The following is a 17,989-nucleotide window of genomic DNA, read 5'->3' on the forward strand; positions in this document are numbered from 1 at the left end:
GACACAGAGGATGAATGTACTCTATTATACTCTGCTCTTGGTCTCGGTCCAATACACAGGAATATACTCTGAGTGCATCCTAACCTTCACTAATATATATCAGTGACCTATTCGTCCACACATAGAAGTAAGTTTCAGTACTAGGCCTGTGTTCTATTATTTTCAAAACAATTATTTTACAAAAGAGAGTGTCCTGTTTATTAAGCGTCATAAATTTTTAAGATTCGTCCCCTTAGAGATTAACTATAATTAAATGGGATTATCTACCAAGCATGAAAGAATTGGCTTAGTCTCTCTCAAGCATATTTGTAAACTAAATTTCCTTTGCCCAGTAAAAGAATTAGCTCTAGCTACTTTACTGGACACAAATGTTACAGGATAAAATATATTTCTTGTATTAAAACCCACCATGATCCACATACTGTAAATTTAACTATTGGCTTACAAAAAAATAGTTGATGGGCTCACTTATCCGGCGATAGAGCTGCCTCACCCAAAGGATCTTTCCTGCTATAGGAGGCATGTTGCGAGCAAGAGGTGGGTCATCTTTTTGAGAATGATAAAGCTGTAATTAAAGGTCTGGCATTAACGTTTGAAATTCAGTACAATGGAAAAGGCAAAAATATATACAGCTATATTTGTATTGATGTTTTACTATTATTCACATGTTTTATACACAAGACGTAGTCAATAAATACGTAAATGCACTCCAGAGATATCAACCTGAGGCTCAAAAACTACGATGATTACAATATATGACACTTAATTCTCTCTTAACCCTTACTTCCCATTACATGCATACTTTTTTTCTGCCTTTTATCCCCAATTTTAAGGATGTATTCAAAAGCTGGAGCTTGGGGTTGACATATACACACTACTATACATAAAATAGATAACTAATAAGAACCTGCTGTATAGCACAGGGAACTCTACTCAGTACTCTGTAGTGGCCTATATGGGAAGAGAATCAAGAAAAAAAAAGAGTGGATATATGTATATGTATAACTGTTTCACTTTGCTGTACACCTGAAACTAATACAACATTGTAAATAAACTATACCCCAATAAAAAAAAATTTTTTTAAAGTAAAATTTTAAAAAAAATGAGGAAGAAGGTGGTCTTCTCCCCCTCCCAACTTTTCCTTTAATTATAAAACTGTTGCCCACTAAGTTCTCTGTGCGCGGCACCCTCTGGCCCGCCCACCTGTAAGCCTCACAAGTGTCCTATTCTAATAAATCACTTCTTTTCTTTTTTATAAATTTATTTATTTTATTTTTGGCTGTGTTGGGTCTTCGTTGCTGCGCGCGGGCTTTCTCTAGTGGCGGTGAGTGGGGGCTACTCTTCGCTGTGGTGCGCGGGCTTCTCATTGCAGTGGCTTCTCTTGCTGTGGAGCACGGGCTCTAGGCGCGCGGGCTTCAGTAGTTGTGGCACGTGGGCGCAGTAGTTGTGGCTCACGGGCCCTAGAGCACAGGCTCAGTAGTTGTGGCACACAGGCTTAGTTGCATGCGTGATCCGCGGCATGTGGGATCTCCCCGGACCAGGGCTCGAACCCGTGTCCCCTGCACTGGCAGGCGGATTCTTAACCACCGCACCACGAGGGACGCTCTAATAAATCACTTCTTATCTTAAAGAAAAATTAAAAAATAAAGCAGGAGCACACAGCTACATTATATCTGTCATAATATTCTCCAGAGCCCATATTTTGATACCCAAAAATATTAACTTAAATGGGCTTTCCCATGCATACATGAATGCTGTCATAAAAAGACAGTTCTTAAGAGCAAAGGGGTGTGATCTGGCTGTCCAGGGACACACACTGTCAGCACCTTCTCCCATAGAGAGAGGAGCATCAAAGATACTCAGCAGTGAGAGGATTTGTCTGATAAGCTTGGCACAAGATAATGATGGCAAATACTTCCAGAATATTTTTTCTTTTTGTACTGAAGTACCATTCTATTTATAAACATGATACTTGCCTTCTTAGTAGCTTCAAGTTCAGCCACATAATACTGAAGAATAAGCTCAATGGTGTGGTTTATTTCTAATTGAAGACAGGGAATGTTCAGTTTTTGGAATCTAAAAGCAATTGAGGGTGAGTAATTTAAAAATAAATGAGAAACACACTTAAGAATTGCTGCAATCCTAAAAATCCATTCACTCATTTGACAAATATTCACACCAGGCCTCATGCGTTGCCCTAGGTTACAGTGATGGACAAGACAGGTGTGGTTCCAGCCCTCTTGGAGCCAATGATTACCTTACAGAAAAGGTAGAGATCGGTCAGGAGTGACATAAATAATTATTTAAATTACAAGGGTGCCAGAAATGCATGTAACAGGGGAACCCAGCCAAGTCTGGGAAGTCAAGAAAGACTTCCCTGAAAAAGTGACATCTGAACTGAGATTAAAGAGATGAGCGGGGAGCTGGCTTAGCAAAGATGGAGGGGAGCTCATTGACTGTCCCCCTGCCAATATTACTGCTCACGTCATCCCAAATAGGCATAATGATATAATGATTTTGTCAGCCAAATGTCACTTCCACTAAGAGACTAAGTTATGAATAGGAAGTACTAGAACCATAACTTTCTGATAATAAAATGAGTTGACACCAGCATACCATAGGTAAAAAGAGAGAGACAGAGACAGATAAATCGCCAAGAAAATGGTACTGCCATCTGTTTGTACAGTACTGTCACTCATCAAAATCATTTTATGTCTGTTTCGACTCTTATGATGGTCTCATGAGGTAAGGTTTCACAGGTATGATCCAGCATTAGAGAGGTGGGAAAGTCAGACCCAAACCCAAAGTCAGACCCAAACCCAGATCCACTGGCTCTCAGGGGAGAATTTCAAAACGGTCCCTAACATGGGTAGTGAACCCTCCCTGAGCTGCAAGAAAGCTTCTGGTCCAGCCCATCCTTCTAATCCAGGCTTTCCTGCCCTTTAGGGGAGCACCGCTGTCAGGACTAGAAGGAAAGGAAGCTGCAGAAGCACTCAGGAGGGAAAACAGAAAGTTTGAGGACCTACTGTTCTTAGATAATTTCACTGTTAGAAATCCTTTCAGTATGCAGAATTAAACATAATTTGTTCCCTTTCCAATAACACTTACGAAATTAACCTTAACATATTACATAGCTGGGGGAAAATGTGAAATCATTTCCTTATTGAAAGACTTTACCCTACAGAAAAATGCAATGAAAAATGAAAATGAAAATGAAAAGTATCATACTATATTTCAATTTTCACCAGTCTATTTAATGGTAATTGGAAGATTACTGTTTATAAGTTTTAAAGTTTACATAGGAGAGATTTCCAAAATTTTATTGAAATTGTTATTTTCAGATATAAAGTTATCCCACCTAGAAAATATATTGCTTAATGCATTATAAATACCTTTGAAGCAGCTGAAGAGCCTGCTGAGAAGACAAAATTTTTCCAAAAGTACTGCTCATAAATGCCTGTATTTGTACCTGAAATGCAATAGTAATGTTTGAATGATTTTTTGAGTTAAGGAGAAGATTAGTTTTGTTTAACAACAATGAATGATTCTCCTACAGAATTAAAATACGAGCCTTAAATACATCTACCATCTAAGCATCTAGAACTGCACTGTCTGGTATGGTGGCCACTGGCCACATGTTTCTACTGAGCACTTAAAACGTCACTACTTCTAAGTGAGGTGTGCTATAAATGTAAAATACACACAAAACTTCAAAGACAGTATGAAAAAAGAATATAAAATATCTCATAATGGTTTTTATTAGTGACGTGTTAAAATGATAATATTTTGAATATGTTGGGTTGAATAAAGTATATCATTAAAATTAACATCACCTATTTCTTTTTACTTTTATGTACGTGGCTACTAAAAAATTAAAATTATATATGTGGTTTGCATTTGCCGCTCATTATTTATTGGATGTTGACCTAGAGAATTTATGAAAGGAGTGAAAGTCCCTTACGAAGTACATTTTTTTGGGAGATTTAGGATTTCTTAGCATGTCGGTAGAGCAGTGTAATGACACTAGAGACACCCAGGGTGAACAGGTGTCATTTTCTAACACTGCTGCTCTCAGAAACCTCTTTGTCATGCTAAGGAAGAATAAGAAGCCGAAAATGTTCTTCCAAGACTCCCACCATCCCGAGCAGTGAACTCCAAACTCCTGGTGCCCAACTGATGGAACTGAAGCACTCCGCAAATTACTTTCACTTATAGATTATATTGGTACTGCCTACAAATACATACTACACCCATTAATCAAACATTGGAAAAGGAAGAAAAGTTAAAACACTGACATATCTTTTTAAATACTAAAAACTTAATATGGCCTCTAAATTTACTGAAAGCTAAACTTGTATCTAAGACCACAGTAAAGGCTTTATAACATATAATCTTATTAATGAATCATAAAAATAATTTAAGCAATACGTTTTTTAAAAAACACAAATTCCCACCGCTATCAAGATATAACTCCCAAAACCAAACACTAAAAGTAAAAAGTAAAATATATCTTCCTATCAGAGTCTAACTTTCAAAAACTGAAAGGAAATCTGTGTCCAAAAGAAAAAGTGTTGTTGCTAGAATTTTAGGATCTTTTTAATTTGTATTGCACAAATTACATGTAATATAGTTTTTAGAGAGTCTTTAAAAAAAATAAATGAGAAAAAATACATCATTCTCCTCACCTTCTTGGCAAGGATTTAAGACTCAGGAAGTGGACAGGGTATATTCTTGTCCCTCTCTGTGTCTCCAAGACATTCTGCAGCAAAGAGGAGACCATTCCCTGGGGCTACACCTGGGTTAACAGTTTTCAGTAAGAGAGTAACTGAGGTCATATTAACCCAAAAGGTGAGAAAGAAACCTGTTACAGTCTCATGCCTCTGGTGTCCCTTCAGCTACGACAGACAGGAGGAGGGTCTCTTCAGAGTCGTCCTCTAAGCTGCAGAGAGAATGTGGCCATAAAGTGCAGTGCCAAAGGAAGAGTGTTCCATCATCCTAATCTGCTCTCAAATCTTCTCACACTGAACAAAGAACAAGGCCTATGAATTCTCTCTTACACTGGAAAAGTGACACTAGTCCTTGGCACAACAAAAATCGAATATATTTTTTAATGCACATTAAAAATAAACCCAACTACAATAAGCCCTTTGGGCTTCTGGTTAGTTACTGATATCTTTTATTGAATAAGCTCATTTTTCATTTTAAAAAAAAAAAGATAGAAAACATTGTGTGGACTGGTTAGAAAATTATTCACACTGGCAAATATTTTTGATCAATTTGCAAGAGTAATTTGTAATAAATAATAAATATGTGAATTTCAGTACTATTGATTACATTTCAGCTTTACTAAATCAAAAGTATGTATAATTATTTACCTCTAAAGCCTTGATTTTTGCCGTGAAATCTAAGAAATCCATGTCAAATTCTGTCCTTCTTGGATCCAAAATATCATACTGCTTTTTCTTAACCCCTTGATATATATTTTTGAATTTTATTGCCATAATGTCTATTCCTTCTATGGGAGAATTGCTCAAGGCTGAATATGTTTGCACAATAGTTATCATTTCTGTAATCTTAAAAAGAAAAGTGTTACTTTAGTTTAAAAGTTAGAAATTAGCACCCTTCCCTAGAATTAACTCTTAATGAATCAATGATTTTTAAAAAACAAGCCAATAAACAGGCTTTAGAATTATTTAAGGTAAAACCAACCAGAGGAGATAAAACAGAAGACAAATCTCTGTTCCAGTCATTACTACTCTTAGGCTATTTAAGACAGAAGATGTTCTGCCATAAGTAGAGAGAGTTTAGAGCCTTTCTCAGAATCTGATCACCTTGTCTTCCAAGAGGAGGTGGGGTGGTGAGGGATAGTGAGTAAAAGCCTTTGCAGATGTCTAAATAGTTTCAGCTTTTTGTCCTTGAGAATGTTCTGAAAATCGTTTCACTGGATCACTGGATTCAAAAGTGTTACCATTTTTCTGGCCCTCACCATAGTTCTGATATGTAACACTAGCATAATTCCACATTCAGGTAAAGGAAAGGTCCCACAATCCTGAAAGATGACCGCAGTCACTTCTGACCCCTAAAGAACCCTGGAAAATCCTCACAGTGAACTTTATTTCAGAAACAGCTGGCTCCATCTCAACGTACCAACACCACCTACTTCACCAAAAAAAAAAGTCTTTCATGTCCACAGGCTACTCAGTTCCTTAATATTCATCAGTGATTCCCCATTTTGATTCCTGCTCTGGAAAACAATACTCAAAGCTTCCCACTCCTTCGCTTCTCTCCCACAAATGTTCAGGGTGAGAAGAAAACTAAAGACAGAGCTCTGGGAAGCCAAATTCATCAATATTGGGAAACCAATATTCACCAAAATTTACATGGCAGGAACAGGAAGAAGAAATAAGGGATATTATACACACTTAATTCTGGTTCTTTAGGGCAGACTAATACTCAATGCACCAAGTCTCCACCTACCAAAAAAGATGAATTTCAGGCACCCTAAGCTGACACACTAGCACTTTCCTCCTCACTTGTTCCTTAAAGAACCCCAACATCTCTGCCCAACTCTGAGGTCTTGGTTCTCCAACACCAAGCTCAATCCTAATTGTCCTTTGACTTTCGCACTTGGTCATCCTGACATCTGAATCTGAGCTTTCCCTAACAGGCTCTGGCTTAGCCTGCCCTTCTGTCTCTCCTCTTCAACTATTTAAGAGCTCATAGGGGTGGTCCAACAGTGGTCCCTGCTGTGCCCACTCAGCAAGGGAAGCCCACCAAGGCAGTTCAGTAACTATCTCTAGAGGATTATAAAAATTCTGGCCACATTTCAGGGTAACCCCATCTTTATGAATCTGGACACCAACATCCACCAATTACACCTGGGAGAGATGCCAGTCAGCCAAGGAATTCTTAGCACAGGGGAGTTGGAATAACCTAGTAACCAGGATGCACTTCAAGTAAGGCCCCTAGGGAGTGCTGCGTTGGCTCTGATTGCTGAACCTTTGTGGCATGAAGTTGTATCCTTAAGACTACAGGCAGGGCTTCTCCAGAGGTAAGGCAGGGGGAGTAGCTAATGTAGCTGGCCATTATTACCCACTCCCTCTAGCATCAGGAATGCTTGGGCTGCTGCTTTACAGATGGATGTTCATTATGCCCAGCATTAGACCTGCCACCAAAGATCTTTACTGCACACGGGCTAATAATTAAGGTCCAGCCCGGAAACTCTACCAAATGTAAAACTGCACCCAAGTTAGCAAGGGCCCTCACTCCTGGAAAAATTAACAGTAACCAGGACCCACCTCCAGGTTTACATTCTAATGGTTTCAGAAATGTTAAACATTTCTGTGGAACAGGTCCTGACCAATGGGGCTTATTATTCATTTGACCTATGCCAATATCATTCTAATTGGACATTTGTCCCCAAGAAATCCTCACTGTTCACAAAACAGCCTCACACAACATCTTCCCAGATGCGTCACCAAAAGCACAAGCAACAAAAGAAATACTTGATAAATTGGACTTCATCAAAATGTAAAACTTCCTGCTTCATGGAATTCCCTGGCGGTCCAGTGGGCAAGACTCCTCCCTCCCAATGCGGGGGGCCCAGGTTCAATCCCTGGTTGGGGAACTAGATCCCGCATGTATGCCACAACTAAGAAGTCCGTATGCTGCAACTAAGAGCCAGCATGCTGCAATGAAGATCCCACGGGCTGCAACTAAGACTCAGTGCAGCCAAAATAAATAAATAAATATTAAAACAAAACAAAACAAAACTTCCTGCTTCAAAGAACACAATCAAGAAAGTGAAAAGATAACCTGTAGAAAGAGAGAAAATATTTGAAAATCATATCTGATAAGGGACTTAAGACCCAGAATGTATAAAGAACTCTTATAAACTGAACTACGAAAATACAAATAACTAAATTTAAAATGTGCAAAGAATTTAAATAGAAATTTCTCCAAAGAAGAAATACGAATGGACAATAAGCATTTAAAAAGATGCTCAACACCATTAGTCATCAGGGAAATGCAAATCAAAACGACAATGAGATGTCACTTCACACCCACTAGGATGGCTAAATTCAAAAAGACAGGTAATAAGTGTTACAAGGATGCAGGGAAATTGGTACCCTCATACATTGCTTATGAGACTATAAAATGATGCAACTACTTTGAAAAACAGTTTGGCACTTCCTCAATAAAGGTAAACATGGGGGCTTCCCTGGTGGCGCAGTGGTTGAGAATCTGCCTGCCAATGCAGGGGACACGGGTTCGAGCCCTGGTCTGGGAGGATCCCACATGCCGCGGAGCAGCTGGGCCCGTGAGCCACAATTACTGAGCCTGCGCGTCTGGAGCCTGTGCTCCGCAACAGGAGAGGCCACGATGGTGAGAGGCCCGCGCACCGTGATAAAGAGTGGCCTCCACTTGCCACAACTGGAGAAAGCCCTCGCACAGAGACGAAGACCCAACACAGCCATAAATAAATAAAAATTTTTTTAAAAAAAGGTAAACATGGAGTTATTATCTGACCCAGCAATTCCACTCCTACGCATATACTCAAAAGAAATGACAACATATGTTCACACAAAAACACATACAGATATATTCATAGCAGCATTAGTCATAATAGCCAAAAGTAGAAAAACCCAAATGTCCACCAACTAATGAATGGATAAGGAAAATATGGTACATCCAAATGATGGAATATTATTCAGCAATAAAAAGGAATACTACAACATAGATGAACCCTGAAAATATTATACTAAGTGAAAGAAGCCAGTCACAAAAGACCACACATTATATGATTCCGTTTATATGAAATGTCGAGCATAGGTAAATCTATAGAACAGAAAGTAGATTAGCAGTTGCTTAGGGCTGGGTAGAGGGGAGAATGGGGTATCACTGCTAATGGGCACAGTGTTTCTTTTAGTGGGAATGAAAATGTTCTAAAATTAGATGGTGGTATGGTTGCACAATCCTGTGAATATATTGGAAAATATTGACTTGTACACTTTAAATGAATACATTATATGGTATGTGAATTATATCTCAGTAAAGCTGTTAAAGAAACAAACAAAAAACAGCCCCACTCAGTAACTTGGTTTTGTTCATCACCCATATTTTCCTATCCTGGCATGTATAGGAAATGCCCTTCAACTTGTGAAATGCCCCCCACCAATTTCCAACAAATGGTGAGCAGACTCCTAACTGTTATCAGGACCTAGGGAGTTGGCAGAATGGTGGGGCCGTAGGGAGGGTGGTACCTAGATGATATCTTTGTAGGCTTTGCAAAGGTTGACTAGAAGAAGCCTCTGATATGGGCTGCCTTGTATCCCCTGGAAAAACATCACTCCTCTCCAGCCAGTCCTAATCAATGAATGAATCAAAGGTGCTGAAGTTTCTAACCCATATCCGCCCAGCAAAGACATCACCCATACAATGTCTATGTTTAGACCATATATACTGGCCTAGAAAGAGAAGGTGCTCACACATCCAGATATGACACAACTACTGGGTTCTGCCAGATGTTGCAGATATGTCACCTCACACCTTTACTCAGCCTGATACAATGGTTAAGAGCAGAGGCTTTAAGTTCAAGTTCTATAGGTAAAGATAGAATTGAGGTCTCAAGAGAAGTGAAAGTCTGCAATAGCTTTTGTGCGACTGGCAAAAGATAGTAATTAGGAATGAAAAAATAAGTTATAATAAAATGCAGTAATCTATGAGTAATATTGGATGAGTCAGATCAATAGTAAGACAAGAGATCTGGAAAAATAATTCTCAATGATGCTACATAAAGTATGAAATAACTGGAAAGGTATGGTTGGTGGTGGCAACTGTGGCTGCACGACGCTTACCTTCTCCAGTCTTTTGCAGAAAGCTTCAAATTTTCCAAATATATACATTTCTGAAACCTCAAAAGATTTTTCCCCTGAGGATTCTAAAATCTGTTTCCTTGTTTTGTGAAAAGATGTCTGATATTCCTTGAATAGAAAAATGCAGTCCTACGAGAGATTTAAAAGGGGTATATAATACATAGTGAGACACTTGTTTATGAGTGAAAAATTCAAAAATTCTATCCTCACACAAAACTGATCACATCAACTCCTCAATAGGGGCTGCTGCTGTTAACATTAAAAATTCAAGTTCTCTGCCCACACATTGAAAGGCCTGTGAAAATCAACACAGTTTTTTTTTTCTATTTTACAATATAGTCTCATCTTCTTTATTCTCATTATTATTTCCCCTTAACTCTTATCCTTATCAAAGTTACCACATACACTATTTGTTGTCATGTTTTCATGGCTAATCAGAGCTCCCAGGAGGCCAAAAATTATGTATCAATTCTGTCTATTTTCAATTATCTATCTAGTCAGTTGGCATCTTTTAATCAGCATTATTCACATACAGGTATAAAAAACATTAAGACTGTGCAATACTTATTTATCATCCAACTGTCATTTCTCCACGAGGAGATCATAAAGTCTTTGATGGGTGCATTGCTGAAATCCTAACATTTGACTACAGCTATACCAGGTCAGTTCAACCAGGCTAAAAAAAGAGGACATTGTCACTAGGCTCCAGTAGGAACTCACTGTCATGTCCAGCTAACCAAACCATCTTAAAAAAAAATAATGTTAAACTTTTTCAAAGCCACCAATGGCCAGTCAAATCTTTAACATAATGCCAGCTCCCTGGTTCTGACTCTTCCATCTCCCTCTTCACTCTATAAGGACCTTTGTGATTACATTGGTCCCACTTAGATAATCCAGGATAATCTCCCCATCCTTAATTCCTCCTGTAACCTTAATTCCCCCTTGACATTTAATATAACATATTCACAAATTCCAAGGATTAGGATGTGGACATCTTTATTCTGCCCACCTCAGCCACTAAATTAGAATTTCTGTGAGTAAGACTCAGGAATCCATATTTTCAACCAGTTTCCCAGGTGATTCCTATAAACATTCAGGCTTATATAACTAGTCTCATACCTACTTCTAGCTATGATACACCTCCCCACCTCTCAATCTCTAAAACAAAATCATTACTCTCTTTGAGGTCACTGATTATTTTTCACTTATTAAACAAAAATTTAAGGACTTCCCCGGTGGTTAAGACTCCAGGCTCCCAATGCAGGGGGCCCAGGTTTGATCCCTGGTCAAGGAACTAGATCCTGCATGCCGCGACTAAAAAGATCCAGCATGCCACGATGAAGATCTCGCATGTGCCAACAAAGATGCCAGCGCAGCCAAATAAACAAATAAATAAATATTTTTTAAAAAAGAAAGTTTATTGGTGCCTACCATATGTTAGGAACTCCTTGAGATGCTAGGAGTACAGATAAGATCCCTACCCTCCTGGAATATGCCATCTAATAGGAATTACTTTCTATTACTTCTTCTTCACCAACCAATTCCTTCCTGTTGGACAGATAACATCCTGAATAACAATTCTTCTCATTGCTTCCTCCAACTCATCTGAAAATTATTCCCCAAAACTATACAGTAAAAGTTTCCTGGAAAAATTTCAGATGTAGTAGAAAGCAGGTTAAACTAGAATGCAGAAAACTAAGCTTTCATTTCTAATTCAGTAAGTAAATGGCTAGTGACTTGAAGCATATTAAAACAATTATGAGAATAAATTGCTAAGTTCTATGTCAAGAGTCCTGGTTTCTGCCAATTGGTCAATTTGGGGGGAATGATTTCTCACTCCCACTCCCAAAATTAACCCTGGAGAAACTGTAGAGGGAAACATGGAATCCAGCAAATAACAATAACAACAAAAACAGAAGTGATAAACTCCTGGGAGGAGGATGGGTTGTTCTGAATCTGAGGATTGAGTGAGCAAGAATGAGGAAGAAAACAGAGAAGATAAGTAATATTGTTAATGAATAAGGGGACATACTACATAACAAGGCAAAGATTAGTAAGAGAATATTATCAGCATTATGCCAATAAATTACAAATTTTAGAAAAATTGAAGAAATTCCTCAAAAATATAAACTTACAAAAACTGTCTCAAGAAGAAACAGAAAGAACAGTCAAATAACTAGTTTTTTTAAATGAAGCAATATGTATTTATAAAGCATATATATAAGGGATTAATATCTAGACTATATAAAGAACTCCTCCAACTCAACAAAAACAGAACCCAGTTCAAAAATGAGTACAGGATTTGAATAGACATGTCTCCAAAGAAGATATACAAATGGCCAATAAGCACATGAAAAGATGCTCAACCATCACTAGCCATTAGGGACATGCAAATCAAAACACAATAAGATACCATTTCATATGCATTAGGATACCTATTACCAAAAAAAGAGAAAATAACAAGTATTGGCACAGTGTGGAGAAACTGGAATGCTTGTGCATTGCTGGTGAGAATGTGAAATGGAAGAGCTGCTAGGGAAAACAGTTTGGTGGTTCCACAAAAAGTTAAAAACAACTGCCATATGATCCAGCAATTTCACTTCTAGGTATATACCCAAAATAATTGAAAGCAGAGACTCAAAGAGATCATTAAACAGCAATGTTCATAGCAGCATTATTCGCAATAGTCGGAAGGTGGTAACAATCCAAATGTCTATCAAAAGATGAATGGATAAACAAAATGTGGTATATCCATGCAATGGAATATTACTCAGCCATAACGAAATGAAATTCTGATACATGCTACATCTTTCAGGTATATTTACTGGATACATTTTCAAAGCTCATTCCAAAAGCTTCTGTTCTTCTGTTGTCAAGAGGTGAAATCTGCACATGGATTTTCAAATTGTTCTGAGGTGTTATATTGACAGTTTGAGGCTCTACTCCACACAGTATGTCATCTTTTTGATAAGGGCCAAGTTTTGGGAGACGGTTCTTTGCCAATAAAATCTTTGGCAGTTCTTTTGACTTCCAGAAGTAGAATGTGTGTTCATGTACTTGGCAATAACTTCCCATCTTGAATTTGTCCCAGCAAGAAAGAGGCTCACAGTTTTAATTAGCAACTGCAGATCAATTCTCTTCTGACCAATTTTTACTGCCATTTCCACCTTCAACAGTTGATGTCTCTGCATTCTTAGATACTTGGCACACACAAGCCTCAATGTCCTCTTTCTCTTTTCTAATTTGCTCATTAATTTCTTCTGTTTTGGCAGAGCAGCAATTCTTATTTCTTTTGTAGGTGATGTGAATGTTTCATTTAAGTACAGTAAGCTTGCAAGTTCAAGCCTACCACAAAGTTTTTCCACTTCTTCCATCATTTTAACCAGCTTTATCTCATCATCAGGAAAGTAATTCCAGGTCTTCCATGAACTTTGAAGTTTTTGCTACCTTTCTCTTTTCTTATATAATTGACATATAACATTATATTAGTTTCAGGTGTACAACATAATGATTTGATATTGCCTTTCCCTCTTAATGGCTTTTTTTCCTGGTTATCCTTTTTCTTCTTTGCCAGTAATACCTTTTGTCTAACTTCCTTTTTCTCTTTAGCTATCCAAGCAGCTCCTAATTCACCTCATCTCTGTTTTTCTTTAGTTTCTTTCTTCTTCAATTTTCCTTCTGCTTTTGCTTTTTTCTCTGTTTCTTTCTTGGCTTTTTCTTTTTCTTTGAATTTTTAAAATTCTTGCATCACAGTTATATGCATTATCAACTAACATTCAGTTTATTTCTTCTTTTTTCTTTGTGCCCGTGTTGCTCTGTTCTGCTTTTCAATCCCTCTCCTTTCATCATGACATTCTGCTTTTTTTCCTTCATTTAAATAAGAAAATTCTCTCCAATAATAAAAATTATGCCAGCAGGAATAAAATGCTTCTGCATCGTCAAATGATAAATTCATATCACCAAGTTTAGGAACTTTTTCTTTTTTACCACCTGTAACGCATTTCAAACACTTGGGAAAACACTTAGAAGAAACTGTCCTTTGCTTCACTTTTCAAAGGAACTGAGTTATCAAAAGCAAGATCTACACTGTTAATTTCTCCTCTTTTCACTGACTCAGACATTTCATAAGTTTTAGTTATGCAAGTGAAGTTGTCATTATCTCCTTCTTTAACTGATTCACCAGCTGCTTTTGGTATTGTTTAGAACCACTGCTTTATGTGCTGCTTTGGTCTCTCTCTGCATAACTTTGTATTTTACATGAACAAATCCAAGAACTGCATAATGATTCTGGTTCTTCCAGTCGTTGAGATCAAGTGTTTTCAGGAAGAGAAACTATCCTAACTGCAATTCCTCATCTTCTGTTTCCTCTGACAACTCTTTCTTATCCTCCAGTTCCAGAGGTCAGAGAGTGGTGATGAGAGCGCTCAGGGCCAACCCTGCGAGCACGGCAGTTCACGTCCTAGGTGGAGGGCACTGAGCATCCTTTCTTGCTCTACCTCAACAGTCCCAGCCTCCCACCTAGGCTCTACAAAGCCCAGGAACCAGCACATGAAGAAAGCCAATAACCACTTCCAGATGGAGACTTGCTGGTATGGCCATTTCTTTCAGACTTTCAAAATAACAGATTGCTTTGATTTTCTACAAACTCTTCTAGAGGCCAGAAAAGAGGGGAGTACTTCCTTCCCCTCCTCCAGTCATACTCATTCTGAGACCTTAGTGCCAGAAACACTGACAAGGACACTATGCGAAAGGAAAAATTACAGGCTATCTCTCTCATGAATATAGTTGCAAAAAACCCTAAAGAAAATTGTAGCAAAGTGAATTTAAGAATGTTTTTAAAAAGATAATTACACCATGACTAAGTTGAGTTTATCCTAGGGATATTAGAATAGTTTCATTTTAGAAAACCTAAAAATGTCATCTATAACATTAATAGATTGAGGAGAAAAATCTTGTAAGCTCCTCAAAAAATATGTGCTGAAAAATTTTTTCAAAACCCATTCATAACTTTTAATAATATCTCCTAGTACTAAAACTAGGAATAAAACTTCCTTGAATCTAATCAATGATGTATTAAAGCATCAAACTAAATGGGGAAATGTTAGAAGCATTTTCTTCCAAAAGAAGATCAGAATCAGATGCCAACTATCACCAGGTCTATTTAAGGATACATGGCAATACTAACAAATGCAAAAAGGCAAGAAAATGAAATTAACAGGGGCTGGAGTAAAAGATGGGGGCCAGAGCATATGAAATGGCACATGAGAGGTGTCTGATACAGGCAGCCATGGACAAGATGAGGATTAAATTATGCCCTAACAGGAGCACTAAGCATAAAGGGAAGTAGATAATTTTAATGAAGTTCTTTTTATATGCTCATGCTACTCTGTACAATGTTTTTTCAAAGTTAACATGCTTTGTCAATGAAAAAAGTAAGCAAAATTGGGCCAGATGGTAAAAGCTTTACTTTATGAAAATAAAAATACTTATACAAACCTGAATTTTCTTTAGTACGACTGGTATTTCCTGATCCCATACATGGTTAGTTCCCCCATCAGTAATATATGCTTTACATGCTGTCACCATTTGATTTGTTACCTAAAATAAATATAAGTCCAAAATAACTATAGGTAGAGAAAGAAATAAAACTTAAGTTTTTTAAATCACAAGCATAAAAATATGATAAATAGAAACCTTACGGAATGAATTAATTACAGAATATAAAATACAAAGAAATATACATTCCAGGTAAAACAAAGAAAACCCAAAGTCACATTTACCTACTGTATTTAAGTCTACGTCACTGAGGCCATCAATTTCAAAGTCAACTATATTTTCTCTTTGTCTAGTTCTCCTCTAATTAGGTCTTGATCCAGTCCAACTGTGATTCTTCTCCATCCTTCAACATGCAAACTAAATATTAAGTTAACCACCTCTCACATCCCCCAAAATAAAGAAGGAAAAAAAAAAGCAAGACAGCCATTTAAATGGTCTGGAAGTTAAACCAAGATGGCAGGCTGACACACAGAAATTTTGGAGAATTCCTAAAATATGGAAAGCACACAGTACCAAATCTACAGAGAAAAAAAAAAAAGACTAGAGAAAGCCAGAACCCGGTTCTGGAGAAGGTTACTTGAAGGTAGAACAGTTATGGAAATTTTTCAAGATGGGAGACAATGTGAGGTAACCTTCAGTTGTAACCCTGAACACCGAATTTAGAGTAACTTGTACAGCAGGCAACAGTGACATATGCTGAAAGGAAAAAGGTATGAGTGTGGACCACAGTCTTCGAGAAGTGTGGCCTAGGTAGCTACTGCACCCCCAGGAGGACATATCAGAGAAAAAACTATTCCCATTCCCCTCCCAACAGTAAGTTATGCTCCTTACTCACAAGAGACAGACAAAATAAACAGAACAGGGAGGCAAATCAGGAGTCTCAAACACAAAGATGGGCAGACAACCAAGAATCACCAAGCAATTGAAGAAAACAAACATGGTAACAGAAGCATTAAATTCAACAAAGAGAGAAAGTACAGAAAAGATATATGTAAAATCTTTTAAAATATCTTTTATTAACTAAGTTTATAAGAAAGATATGAGAGGATTTTTACATCATGAAAGAAAACAACTAAAGAACTCGGAAATTAAAATTTTTTTTGATGCACCGACCAGCAATTGAGACATAAATGAACAGTCAATGAGTGAGCTGAAAGGTCAAAGGACAAAGATGGACCAAAAAAAAAAAAAAAAGTTAAGGAACATGGATTTTAGATTCAAGGGGAGAGAATAAATTGAATAGGTGGATAAGAAATAATCAGAGGTAAACAGAAAAACTTCCCAGGAATGAAGAGAGAGGAACGTCTTGGGAATGAAACAACCCAGCAAGTATAGAACAAGATAAATGTAAAAAGAACCACATCACTTTGAAATTTTAGGAGTTCAAGAATGAAGAAAAAATCCTAAAAGCTTCCTGGGAGAATAAAATGGTTTCCCACAAAGGAAAAACAATCAGATTAGCATCAAATTTCTTATCAACAATTGTATATAGTATACAACAGTATGTTCACAGTTCCAGGAAAAAATTAAATTGAACTTAAGAATCTCACACTAACGTTTGAGTGCTAAGACAAAATGAAGTGATTTTCAGACATGCAGGAATTCAGCGGGTTCACCACAGAACTACTGAAGAATTTTTTTCAGCAAAAGAAATAATAAATCCAAGGCAGAGGAAGATGTGGAAATCAGAAAACAGAGTTGATCAAAAAAGCTAGCAATACTTAGATTTTAGTCTGATCACTTGTTGATTCATAACATTGAAAACACAGTAACAATAATACTGAACTAGAAATCTCAATGTGGAACATGTAGCAAGGAGGAAGACAAGTGACAGGGAAGAATCCTAAGGTTCTTGCCTTGCTTGGGCATAGACAATGATTAAATCTATTCTTTGACCTAAAAGAAAGTTGAAATGTGACTGTTATGTTCTGCTTGAATCATTTATAAGTAAATTCTACTCCTGTGTTTCTTGGATGATTTTTCCAATTATTTAAAATAATTAATCATATGGCACTAAATGGGAAGATTTTACATAAACCACCATGTGGGTGGGAGTAGCTAAAGAAGCATTATTTTTCCCTTGATCATTATGTAGCGTCCTTCTTTGTTTCTTGTAACAGTCTAGGCACAATTCTTAGCTCTTATGCAAAACTATTTGGAACAAATAAATTAGAAAATCATCAGTTACTTTTAAACAAAAACCTGGGGGTTTACCTCTGACAAACAAAAGGCCCCCCTTCAATTAAGTACAACTGACTCCAGGCATGCCTTTCTTTTCTTTTCCACGAAGTATGAAAATCCAGAACTCTGAGAGGCACCCAAAGTTCCCAATTCCCTTCCCTGGCTCAGACGGAAAGCATTGTTAACTTTTTCACAGGGTTACAATGTGATTTCTTCCCTTGGAAACTTACCTTGATAAACAGTGAGGTCATTCTCTCCGAAGTATTATAATACCTTGACACACTGTGAATCATTTTGATGGCATTTATCAAATTTTGTATTCCATGTGCCATGGAAACCTAAAATTGAAATATATTAAGCATACATTTATATTTTTA

General features: G+C 37.4%; 1 protein-coding gene and 2 pseudogenes across 3 annotated transcripts in view; all 3 read right to left on the reverse strand.

Annotated features, from left to right (window-relative positions):
• Window positions 1-17,989, reverse strand: part of DNAH8 (dynein axonemal heavy chain 8) — a 333,978-nt gene that overhangs the window by 284,870 nt on the left and 31,119 nt on the right. Inside the window, exons 9-15 of the mRNA XM_082412562.1 lie at window positions 17,843-17,950; window positions 15,372-15,473; window positions 9,858-10,004; window positions 5,376-5,573; window positions 3,393-3,469; window positions 1,977-2,076; window positions 446-565 (exon numbers count right to left, since the gene is read on the reverse strand). Coding sequence (XP_082268688.1) covers window positions 446-565; window positions 1,977-2,076; window positions 3,393-3,469; window positions 5,376-5,573; window positions 9,858-10,004; window positions 15,372-15,473; window positions 17,843-17,950 — 852 coding nt within the window. The remainder of the gene's footprint in view (window positions 1-445; window positions 566-1,976; window positions 2,077-3,392; window positions 3,470-5,375; window positions 5,574-9,857; window positions 10,005-15,371; window positions 15,474-17,842; window positions 17,951-17,989) is intronic.
• On the reverse strand, window positions 12,150-13,315 carry LOC309638135 (dnaJ homolog subfamily C member 2 pseudogene; annotated as a pseudogene). The gene has a single exon. The product of its transcript is annotated as a dnaJ homolog subfamily C member 2 pseudogene (transcript).
• Window positions 13,367-14,276, reverse strand: LOC309638136 (dnaJ homolog subfamily C member 2 pseudogene; annotated as a pseudogene). Its single transcript has one exon. The product of its transcript is annotated as a dnaJ homolog subfamily C member 2 pseudogene (transcript).

The sequence above is a fragment of the Balaenoptera physalus genome, assembly GCF_965194825.1.
Source record: "Balaenoptera physalus genome assembly, chromosome: 11".
NCBI lineage: Eukaryota > Metazoa > Chordata > Mammalia > Artiodactyla > Balaenopteridae > Balaenoptera > Balaenoptera physalus.